Source organism: Bradysia coprophila, assembly GCF_014529535.1.
Source record: "Bradysia coprophila strain Holo2 chromosome IV unlocalized genomic scaffold, BU_Bcop_v1 contig_106, whole genome shotgun sequence".
Taxonomy (NCBI): domain Eukaryota; kingdom Metazoa; phylum Arthropoda; class Insecta; order Diptera; family Sciaridae; genus Bradysia; species Bradysia coprophila.
In genome coordinates, this window is record NW_023503372.1 from 4,074,279 (window position 1) to 4,087,368 (window position 13,090).

Here is a 13,090-nt window from a genome sequence, read left to right on the forward strand (position 1 = left end):
AACTCGCTCTTTTTAATGAACTTTTTTGTTTGAGTACATATTTTAATGGAACAGATAAATGAGATAAACGAAATAAATTTTTGTTTGACACATAGAGTTTACATAGAACGATGGAATTAAAATAATGTACGTGCATAACGAGAAGAAATTTTCATTTTTAATCAAATAACATCGCTCTTAAATGTACAGTCGAAGAAATTTAGTTTTCGGGTTTTCCAAAGGTATTAATCTTATTTAACCCACACTTTATCCCACAACAATGGAATCCACAAATTTAAATTTAGTTAACTCAGCGGTCGCAATGACGGCGCTGCAGTCACGATTTCAAAATGTGATATAGGGTGGATAAACTAAATTTTGGTTTTGGTTACATTTTCTCTTGGTTTTTAATTATTACATCAGGCTTCTAAATTAAGAGTACCTTTATGCAATATAAACCGTTTGAGTTTGAAAAAAGATGTTTTGTATCAGTGAACGATATAGGAAAGCGTTCAGTACGTCTCAACATACAAAAGAACCTAAAATATAATTGTACATTTAGCCACCCTACGTCCGTCATCGCTTCTATTGTCTTCAAAAACATATTGTGTGCTTGTCATGATATGTATCAGACGTTTGTTTATTTATGTGTCTCATCTAAAATGCTGGCCAGCAAAATTTTGATCATTAAATTCAACGGCAAAATTGATCTAAATGTTAAAATAATTGTGAATAATAGTGAAGTTAATGTGGTTTTGTTTTCTCTTCATAAAAGAATTTGCATCAGTTCGATGTAAAGTGCGGAGCACCATTAGAAAAAAAAACTTGTCGCTGAAGAATGATCAAAAAGTTGCTGGACGCAGTAGCTACAATTAATGCTTTGCAGGATATAGAATAAAAATTAGAGAAACACCAAGAGCCGTCCATTTGAAATCTTCACAATCATCATTTCAACTAAAGGCTTTTTTTTAAACGAAACGCAGATTCGGAACATTCTTTTTCGCCAAATTACAATTTGGCATAGGAAATCAATTCAACTCTTTGTATAAGTGAAGCTCATGATTGAGCTCAATCATGAAAACAGAATCTGGTCAGGAATAAGATAAGAATATGAATATATGACGAACTTCAAAGTTCCTGATTTATAATCCTGAGATGCCTGCTCATGCAATTATGCGATTTACGATTTCCAAAGAATTTTAATGTCAACTTTTAGACAAAATAACAATTTCCAAGTCTGTTTTCTATTTGATTTATTTGATGTATTTCCGACCTCGCTCTAGGATAATAAAATTTTCTGTGGATTATTTGTAACTTCATGAAAATATTAAGATGGAAAACCTCAGAAACATTCACATAAAAATTATGCTTTCCTAACTAATGTTGAAATAGCCTTTTTGCACTCATTAGGAACTTAGGAAAATAACTACTGGTCGAGACGGTTTACTTGTAGTCCGAAATTATATTTTGGCTTCGTAGAACACAGATAAACACAAGAGAGAGGAATTATATGATATGCAGTACATACTGTCCCGCAATGAAAGTAGGTATGGCCAGTCCATACAAGTCGGAGCACATACGGATTTGCATGGCGCCACCTCAAACTAACTCATTTCTAGTGGAAATTTGCACTAGAAATGAGTTTGTTTGAGGTGGCGCCATGCAAATCCGTATGTGCTTCAGCTAGAACAAATTTGAACGTTTGGCCATACCTATCTATTTACTTTCATTGCTGTCCCGTACAATCTTTTTCTAAATAAAAGTTATAGTCAAATCGACAATATTGTATTATTTGGCGATTTGTCATATTTTGGAGTTTCTTCACACTTTGGCGATTTTTCTTGACAATTCATCATATTTAGTTGATTTGCTAAATCATCAAGAAAAGTCTCAGAAGTGTGAAGAAACGCCATAAAGACAAATTTTCAATTCTCTATGATCCTTGGAGTTTCTTTACTCTTTGGCGATATTTCTTGGTTTTTCTTCACATTATGGCGATTTTTCTTGTTGATTTAACAAATCAACCATAAGAGGTTCCGAGCCTACGCTGAAATTGTAGCCTACATTTCTGCGTTTCGAAATTTTTGATCGCTGATATCTTTTTACGAGAGCCCTTTTTGAAAAATGTACGACCACATTTTCGAGTAAAAATATGTCAGCTTTGAATAAAAAATAAAATTGTCTGTGAAAGTTCCATGTGCTTTGAGAAAAGTGTACCTTTGATGCAAATTTGGGGCATCGGTACAGTTTTCTCAAAGCACATGGAACTTTCACAGACAATTTTATTTTTTATTCAAAGCTGACATATTTTTACTCGAAAATGTGGTCGTACATTTTTCAAAAAGGGCTCTCGTAAAAAGATATCAGCGATCAAAAATTTCGAAACGCAGAAATGTAGGCTACAATTTCAGCGTAGGGTCGGAACCTCTAATGATGAATTGCCAAGAAAAATCGATAGAGTGTGAAGAGAAGAAGAGAAAAATCGCCAGTGTGAGGAAACGCCAAAGTGTAAAAATACGTTTTTGAAATGTCTCTACATTATCTTTCGTAAAATGATAGTGTCCTCGGGATCTTTCGTTAAAGTATGAATTCCCTAGGATCGAACAAGATGCCGTTACCTGACGTAAAATAAGAGTTTCCTTAGGATCGAACCAGGCAGCATTTCGTAACTTTTATAAAAGGATAGATTCACTAGCTTCGAACAAATAACGCCTTTTAGATAAATTTCGTAAAAGGATAAATTTCAAAGGATTTGTTTAATCGCCACGAAGAATCGCCAAAGTGTGAAGAAACGCAACAAAGACAAATTTATCATTCTTTGTTTTTGCCGGCGTTTCTTCATCCCTTGCCAATTTTTTATTTTTGGCGATTCTTCATGGGAATCATGATTAATGACGGCTACGAGCTTTAGCGAAAACGAATGAGATGTTCCGATCCGAATCTGCGAGCGAACTTCCGTTTCGTTAAAAAAAGCCTTTAGTTGAAATGATGATGATGAAGATTTCAAATGGACGGCTCTTGGTGTTTCTCTAATTTCGATTCTATATCCTGCAAAGCATTAATTGAAGCTATTGCGTCCAGCAACTTTTTGATCATTCTTCAGCGACAAGTTTTTTTTTCCAATGGTGCTCCGCACTTTACATCGAACTGATGCAAATTCCTTTATGAAGAGAAAACAAAACCACATTAACTTCACTATTATTCACAATTATTTTAACATTTAGATCAATTTTGCCGTTGAATTTAATGATCAAAATTTTGCTGGCCAGCATTTTAGATGAGACACATAAATAAACAAACGTCTGATAATTATCATGACAAGCACACAATATGTTTTTGAAGACAATAGAAGCGATGACGGACGTAGGGTGGCTAAATGTACAATTATATTTTACGTTCTTTTGTATGTTGAGACGTACTGAACGCTTTCCTATATCGTTCACTGATACAAAACATCTTTTTTCAAACTCAAACGGTTTATATTGCATAAAGGTACTCTTAATTTAGAAGCCTGATGTAATAATTAAAAACCAAGAGAAAATGTAACCAAAACCAAAATTTAGTTTATCCACCCTATATCACATTTTGAAATCGTGACTGCAGCGCCGTCATTGTGACCGTTGTGTTAACTAAATTTAAATTTGTGGATTCCATTGTTGTGGGATAAAGTGTGGGTTAAATAAGATTAATACCTTTGGAAAACCCGAAATCTAAATTTCCTCGACTGTAAACCTTTTTTGTAATTCTCTTGTCGTAATATCGTAATGATAAAAAAGATTCATTTTGCATTACGGGACGAAGACCTGAGGAAGGAAAAGCTGGACGAAATCTTCCTTCCATATTTCCATTTACTTTCACACCCCTGGCGGAATGAAAGTGAACGTAGTAGTAAAATCTCTACGATTTGGTATTCTGCTTTCGGTCTAAAATTTTACTTTCTCTAATTAAGAAAGTAGAAAAACATGGAATAAAGAGCGTTAGCAAAATATATCATTACATGCTTATGCACGGTAAAGTGCACTTTACATCATTGTTTGTGACAGGCAAAATGCACTTACCATCCACAAATATGTAAAATGTGTTACGTCACTGCTTGTAAATGCTTGTTTAGGCACGGGTAATTACACCACTCGCCTTCGGCTCGTTCCGCAAACCTCACACGTAACATACTAAATTTAGAGGCGCCTATTCGCCCATTTCGCATATTCTTGATTGCATAGGCAGAAGCCGATCGTCAATTATGCCCTACAGGCAGATTTAAATTTAACTTGTCAATTTCCATTCGTTACCTCTGATTTTGTGTACTTTGCCGATAATCTACTCTTTACTTTACCGACAATTTTATCTTTTATACCGACGTTTTCTTCTAATTTACCGACATCTAATAAAATTGTTGATGAATCTGTTTCCTATATGACCGAATAGCGGGATCTATTCTCTTCGAACTAATGAAAACGATCAACTATTTCCTCTAGTCTCTACTTGTTTCTCCTCGCGTATCCCTTACCTTCTCTCCATTGATTCAATAGATGTCATATGAATGGACATTTCTACATCGCACGCAATACAATTTGTAAATAAATAAAAACTCAGCACACAGTTTTGGAAGTGCTAACAAACGATTAAATCAGTTACTTCTTCAGTCTGAAGTATCACGTACCATTCGATGAGGGATCCTTTACTTCATTAGTAATAACATTCGTTTTGCTTTATAAGAGAACAATCTATTTAGTGTTCATTGCTTATTTTTGTCGTCGTCCTCGATAACAGATGGCTAACAGTGCTTCATCAAATTTGAAAGGATTTCTGTTTTTTTTTCTAACAACTTTTTACTTCAAAATGAGTGACACACTAGTACATTTTGTTACGAGTGATGAAAATTTGAATTTTTCGGTACTAGTCGTAAGCTTGTCCTAACGAAGCGGAGCCGAAAAATTCAGCTTTCATCACGAGTTACAGACGACGATTTTTGTGCTTGAAAACTAAAATGGGACGAAACCACAACACCATTAACATAGAAATCACTCTACAGCAATTTCAACAACAAAGCATGCACACTTGATCGCGGCCGGAAAAATATATATCAAAATCCATTTTCGGCCGGAGAGAGCGTCCGAGAAAGTACTTTCTTGGCCGCAAATACCTCTCTCTGAGAAGTACAGAAAAATTGAACTTTTCGATCGTAGAATGCGTGTCGAAATCCGTCGAATTTCAGTCTTCAAACACAAAATAGTACATTTCGTACCTAGGACTAAAAGTCTTTTTTAGCTTGTGAGAAGTTTCCAGACAGAGTCGAAGGCGAGGTCTGGAATCGAATACGCTAAAAAAGACTTTTAGTCCGTGGTACGAATAGCATTTTTCATATTGGACGGGTCCTAGGTATGTAAAATATTTTTCATACCTAGGATCCGAAAAGTACGACTTCGTCGAACTTTTTCTCCGTCGAATATGAAAAATATTATTCGTACCATAGACTAAAACTCTTTTTTAGCGCACCTCTCACACTCTAAAAAAGACTTTTAGTTCTAGTTACGAAATGTACTATTATGTACAGTAGTGCCTTAATGGATTTTCATATAAATATTTACGCACTAGCACGTAAAAGTGACGTTTAAAAAAGTGAGGATCACACTACTGTACATAATAGTTTGTTCCTAACTTCTGTCTAAACTGGCTTCGCCTCGGATTGACAGTTTCCACGTCTACTGCGCAAAATTTCCATTTAGGCACAAGTTATGAAAATAGCTACTGTATGGCTTAGCGGTGAACCAGCCATACCACCAAAATGATGCATGAACTATATAAAATTTGTCCTTAACCGTGGTGGTTTCTAAAAGAAGACAAACTAATTCTAATGTGTCAGTTCAGATCGTTCATGGCAGTTTTCAAATGTATTGGTTCTGTCAAAATGAAGGATAACTTGAAAATTATGAAAAGAATTTGGTCTATTTGGTGACCTTTTTGCTTCGTGCAACCTCCTGGCTTGCAACGCAATTTATCTGAGGTTTTGTTTATATGGGATGATAGTGAGTATGTCCAGCTACAACACCCCATAGTCGGCTTCACGGATAAGTTTTGTTGCAGGCCAGCAATACTGTGCGAACATTGACCATACTTTCATTGTTTACTCCCGAACGTGTAGTGGTACCGACCCGTGCCTATACTCTAATGATAGGTCTTTTAGAGGCGCACATACTCACACAACATTTCAACCTTTACTAATTCGTCTATCTCGAGGTAATACTATTGAAGTGTTTTACCTACCCTTTGACACGCTATCAATTTTCACGTGTTCACTCCAAAAATGGGAAACTAACATAAAAAACCAAAGATACCCATTTCTTAGAATTGAAAGACGAATTCAACGCGCTATTGCACGCCCGGATGGCCGTACCATTGTATTTATTTTCCCCATAATTGGTTCAAGTTTTGGCGATATCACTCTTAAACGGGTAGCACAAAATAAAATGTTCAGCTTAACATGCATGTCCGTTGAATATTTACAACGGTATAACATATATGACACGACTATCAGACAACGATATTCTGCACGTAATTTTTTGGCAAATGTAATAAATATTTAATCACCCAATTATTCCCTTCAGGGTCAAACAACTACAAACGATCCCCGTTGGGACTGTCCCTCGTAACATTTTAACACGTTTTGTCTATATTGAATACAAATCCGCATTCAAACGTTATGCTTTAAGCGCATGTAATCTGTTTTGTCCTTCGGTCACGATTGATACAAATATCAGACAAAAGTTAGTTGGACAGAGTTAAAATTTCATAAAGTCACTGCCGTATTGCAATATTGTGTGCAGTGAATCAACTGAACAATAATCAGATTTTGCGATATGCATTTCCATTAACAAAACAGAGGATTTAACTATGCACAATTGGGTACCATTGAATCTGTTTCGTAAGCCAGGAACGCGATGTGTTACTATTGTTGGAAAATTTAATAACTCTCTCATTGATTTGTGGGTTTAATTAAAAATTTGCATTTGCAAATGGATTTTATAAAATAATAAACGGAAAAATAAAAAACGAAAATAATTAAATTAAATTAAATTTAAAAAAAATAATTGACGACGTCAATTGGTTGTTGTTGTTGTTGCTGCTGCTGTTATTGCGGATAATGTAATACAATTTACCGAGTTTAATGATACATTTAATACCAGGATTTACAATGGTTTTCCACAACAAATTGGAAAAAATAAAAATCAAATGAAAGTCCAATGAAAGAGGAAATTGCAACGATATCTTATTTACTGTTTCGTATAATAAAAACGAGTTTATTCGTTCCGTTGAACATTCCAATGTAATATATTAACTCAAATCTGAGAAAATGTTGTGAAAATCGGAGAATTGGACAAATTCACTTTTCTGGCAGCGATGCATTTTTGCTTTATTGAATGGGCGGAAACTTTCAAATACATGCCGGTTTTGTATGAAAAGAAACTCGAAAAGTTTGTATCACTCTTATGTTAAGAAACCCGGGATTAATCTTATTGATTTGATAATGTTTCTTTTGGATTGGATTACGATGATCTAGATTCTAGATGCGCAGATTGAATTCCATCACCTAGCTGTTATTGATCTATGCAATCCCACATAACAATCTGCAATTGCTAATGTGTGAACCACAGATGGTATAAATTTCGTAAGGATGAGAATCAGCACAACAGGCTTAACGATCTAGGTGCAAGGAATATAATAGACTATATTACAGACTATCAATCTATATATACGTTCTTTGACTATCCTAAGAGACTATTGGTAGCGGTAAGAAATTGGTGGAACGTCTTATTTTTTGTGGCGTTGTTGCGGTCCACAGGACATTTTATTATGAACTACTACTCCTTCATGATTGAGGAATGTTTCTAAGCGAAATCTACCAAATCTGTCTATCAAGTTCTTCATCGCTGACCAAGTAAACTTGTGACATATTCTTGGTTTTTGGACACTTTACCTCATTTTGTTTTACCATGAAACCATGATGCTCAATTTTTGTACAAATGGAAAAATAAGTAGAAGACACCATGATCTACATTTTTGTACATTTACACAAAAACGACCCATCATGGCTTCATCGTAAAAAACATGAGTTAGAGAATGTCTCGGCCAAAAATGTATCATTTGGTTCTATGGATCTTTTCGAGAATTAGGTGGCGTAGTTTGAAATAAAATCCTAACTGATTTTCTGAAGATTTTCCTTCAAAGAAAGAGTCTTAGAATAAGTACAACAATTCTAGGGAGCAAGGGGGCATTGATGCTTAGCCGAGTCTACATCTTTGCGTTTCGTATTTTATTTCCGATGATATCTTTTTAGCAGAATCCTCTTTAAAAATATGTAAAGCTGCAGCCAAAAAAAAGATTTGCCCTAAAAGCGCCCAAATGTTGGCTAAATGTTTCAGCGAAGCATCGATTATGTAGCAAAAGTCTAAATGTTTTTGCCTACATTTAGGCGTTTTAATAATATTTTCGATTATATCATTTTACCAGATTCTTTAAAAAAATATATAAATCGGAACAATGTCCACGAATGACCTTTGATAAAAAAAGAGGTGTTTGTGTCAGTATCACAAGTTCCTGAGAAAACTGAGCAGCTTATGGAAATTTAGGCAACTTACTTTTCTCAGGACTGGCCAAACTGACGAAAACATCTCTATTTTATAATCGGTCGTTATTGGTCGTTATTCCGGTTTTATATTTTTCAAAAAGTATTGAAACAATCGAACATCGAAAATAAAATACGAAACGCACAAATGTAGGTAACACAATTTCAACTAAGCATCCATGCCTCTTAAGACGCACCGACACTTTGCTGAAAAGCATACATTAGGGCGATTTTTAATTATTGGATTTTATTTTGCTTTTGATGATATCTTTCCACCAGAATCCTTTTTCAAAAATGTACGACCGCAATTCCGACCACGAATGTGTTAGATTTCAACAGAAAATAGATTTGGTTGTAGCAGTTTGACCAGCTCTGGGAACAATGAGCAGTTTATGAAAATTTCATTAAACTGCTCACTTTTCTCAGAGCTGATCAAACGAATACAACCAAAACTAATTTTTATCTAAAGCTAACAGATTCGTGGTCGGAATTGCGGTCGTACATTTTTCAAAAATGATTCTGATGAAAAGATATTAACAAAAATGAAATACGAAATGCACAAATGTAGGCTACACAATTTCAACTAAGCATCCATGCCTCTTAAGCTGCTCAATGATTCATGCAAATCAGGAGCACATGTCACGTTCTCATCAAATGCCACCCACAAAGCGAATGATTAGTTAATGATCTAGATTCTCAATTTATGAACAATAATTTCTAAAATTCAATGGAATTCTGTAAAATAGTATCAGCAACAACAACAACGATAAAAATTGTAGAATATTCTCCCTCTTAACCACGTTTGAATATCACGTTTGACTGTTACATATATAATAACACATTTTTTCACTCAGTATCCTATCTTCCTTAAAAAACAAATTTTATTATTTTTTCATGATGCAATTTCGTTTAATTAAATTGTATTTTTGTACCTCATTTGCATATGTTTGTCTTCTATCGAAATTTCTTTAAAATAACACACAAACACACACTCCTGCTAAAATTAAAATTTTAAAGGAAGGCATTGAGACTGTGAGTACTTTGTTGTAATGGCTTATTGTTACGTTCGTTTCTTGTTCTTTTTGTTTGATGTGCTTTAATGTTGGTCGTATATTTTATGTTAGCAATTTTGAATGTTTCCTTTTTTTTAACTACCGTCATCAAGTCGATCAGCTTTTAAAACTTTTTTTCTTTCTTGTGTTTGTAAACAGGTTACAGTACACTTCAGTACATAATACTTAAAAGCTTAAGAGTACGATCATGACTTATTAATTGTTGAAAGCTGAAAAGTTAAATTTATACCAAACTTGAAGAGCCCCCCTTTTTTTCCATGTTATTACTTTACTTTAAAAAAATAATTTTCGTTAATGTAAACAGCAACTGTATGAATATGAAGCAGGAACAGAGTGTATTTTGTAAGCACCGTTTTCAGGAAAGTAAACATGTCAACGTAAATATGTATCATGTATCTGTAAATACACTTTAAAAGCTCGCGTCTTTCCAAGTAATAAAACTCTAGAGTTCGTACACTCGTGAATTTGTTATCACACAGCATGATTATGACATCATCGTTGAACGTAACATTCTTAAAAAATTATTTCAATGAATTCGTGGGGGGGGCAAGAACACTCAACAACCACTTTTAGCTTATAACCGTGCACAGCACTGTCAATTAGTGTTAGTCTTAATTTGCACACCGATTAAGTGTTAAACACCTGTAAACTGACTGTTCTATCACTCCCTGTAATTATAGCCGTTGAAATGAGTTAAAGTCGAAATTGTAATTTTTGCTTCAGAGTCTATGTTTAGAAGAGTCATGCGATCACATGTGTGTTTAATTGACACCACAGATTTATTTGTTCCCTTTCTTATCTCATGTGAATTTCATTTGTAAATCCCACTTGTTCTGTGGAAACTTGTTCCGCCCAACTGTATTTATATGCCTGGTTATGAAATCGGGCCATAGCTTTTATCTGCCCACATTTTCGACATACTTGACTGAGATTTTCCACTCTACAAAATTTACATTTTCTGACTATATGGAAATGTAATTGAAAACTTTCTAAACCAAAATATAAATTGGTAACAGTAGCGCAGAGCATGCAGAGGGTCGACGGAAAACAGTTACCCTGAACTGGAAGATTTTTTTTTGGGCATCGCAATGAAGATAATTTTAAACCTTTTAAGAAGTTGCTGCAATATTGATAAGTAACAGTAAATATGAATGATGGATGGGATATTAATATTGACGTGATGGATTGGGTATTGAGTAGATTACAATTTCACGAATACCAATTATCTCATCTGTTGGACCAATTTAAAATTTAAACGTAATGTGCTGCTCAACGACGGCTACGGTTCAATTCTGAATGGTAATGCGATTATAACCGTTCCCAAAAACAAATATATTATTGGGCTCCTCGGTTCGGCGCCACTTATTGGTGGCAGAGATAAAATTGAATAAAATTACCAAAATTTATTCCCAAATAATGGAAAATAAATTTACCGAGTTGCTTGAACTACTTATAGCTGGTTTGCATACATCTACATATTCATACACATCACAATTTATCTATTTTTGCCCAAGAAAAATACTAAAATTACTTCAAGCTATCTGCACTGACAGTAGGGGTGTCCAAAATTGAATGGAAAACTGGAAGCAGCGACAATGTTGCTGTCAATGGCAGAAAACAGATCCTAAAAAATTGTTATCGGTGTCATCCGACATAAATCGATTTAGGCACCGCTCTCTCTCTGGACCCATCTTTGACCAAAAATTGCAAAAAATGCCAAAAATCGTTGAAAATGAAGATTTAACAAAAATTGGTTGAGGTTTCTGATAGTGGCAGATATTTTAAGAATTGCTTGGTACATCTACTGCATCTAGGCATCGGGATCACTTGTTAAAGATTATTAACATGATTTACGTTGCAATTAGTTAGGCATGTGAAGGTCTCATTAAAGATCACCGATATGTTTTCTCACCATCAGAAGTCGCAACCATTTTTTTAAATCTGCATTTTCAACGATTTTTGTAGCAGTTTTAGTTCTAGAGCCGTGGCTAAATAGATTGGACGACACTCACATACTTTTTTTATCAAGGTACTAGGTACCACAAGGACCTGTTTTCTGCACTACACCCCCAACATTGTCGACGTTTGTATTATTTTTGATACATCTAATTGGCAGGGGCATCAATAATAATTCGCTACTGTTTATCAATTGAGAAATTTACGCGATGACAGCTCAATATGAATCACTTATACTACGGTATATTTACTAAGTATTCCCATGTGTCTCATTTTCATGTTATTTACCTGAAAGTTTTATTTTCTGTTCTTTGTTCTTAAATATGCGACCGTTTCAATTTTTTTTCTTCATTTTCGTTCAAATATGTTCGTTCAGGGCATGTGTTTCTGTATTTTTGTTGTTTGTTCATTAAAAGTCCCCAAGGCATTTTATATCGGTTTCTTCTTTATGACGACGCTCTGTCAGAGATAACCGATCTCATAGAAACGTGTCATTTGTTTTCGACAACGACGAGAAAAATAAACGAAAGAGATCCGGCTACATTTCCTTTAATAGATAAATGTTGAAACTAATGAAGTAGTAGATTTTCAATCATTCACTAGGCGATAATTTAAGCAAAGGAATGAGCAGATTTAATAATAAATAAGGCCCTTTCTATATTTGAAATTTTCAATTGCTCATGTCCTATACAACAATTGTTCCAACCAACGAGAGAAAATTTTTACCTAATTTCTTGCAAATAGTCAATTCCAGCATCTACATATACAACCCCCACATTCAACTTATCTTTCTCCGTATCACCGTACCGACGGAAAACAATCTTGTATCTTAGAATGGAGCCATTTCTCATTGATGGAAGAACGAATATTTGTAAAGTTTCGCTCGAAAGTTAAATCGTTACGTGAACACACGTTCATGTAGCACATTTTGTAAATATATAATAACTGACGCATGTTACCACGAAATATTCTATCCAAATGTAAAGTTAAAAAGTTTAATTTTCAGGTTAATTGTTAATTCATTCTATTCCTTTAAAACGAAATCACTAAAATTTTATAAGTAATTTGAATTTCGTTTTACAGGGAGCTGCGAAGCTTACCAAAGATGACATCGAAAAAGTGTTTTCATTGTACGATCGGGTGAGTAATTTTTTAGAGGAGTAGAATGTTGTGTAGTTCACAGTGAAGTGGGTAATCTAATGAAAAATGTTACGATTCGCAGTGGCTCTGATATAAAAAAAAGATTTCGGCGACACTTTTTCTGTGTTTTACGGTTGCTCCACAAATTGTTTGCATTTGCAATATTAAAAAACCTCTTACCTGCCTGACTTTAGGTAGAGTTTAAGAAACGAACTGTTACAATGTGTTCGTGACTGACTATAGTCGTGATATGCTGTCATTGGGTAATAGCAGATAGGTATTGTTACCGTAAAATGTGTAGATTTCCATGGTGTCACAC

General features: G+C 34.5%; 1 protein-coding gene across 2 annotated transcripts in view; it reads left to right on the forward strand.

Annotated features, from left to right (window-relative positions):
• LOC119070999 (calbindin-32) overlaps positions 1-13,090 on the forward strand; it is a 90,116-nt gene that overhangs the window by 73,593 nt on the left and 3,433 nt on the right. The window contains exons 10-11 of one of the 2 annotated variants that reach the window (XM_037175592.1): positions 9,620-9,634; positions 12,715-12,771. In XM_037175592.1, the coding sequence (XP_037031487.1) occupies positions 9,620-9,634; positions 12,715-12,771 (72 nt within the window). The remainder of the gene's footprint in view (positions 1-9,619; positions 9,635-12,714; positions 12,772-13,090) is intronic. The other variant, XM_037175593.1, reaches the window with a different exon arrangement.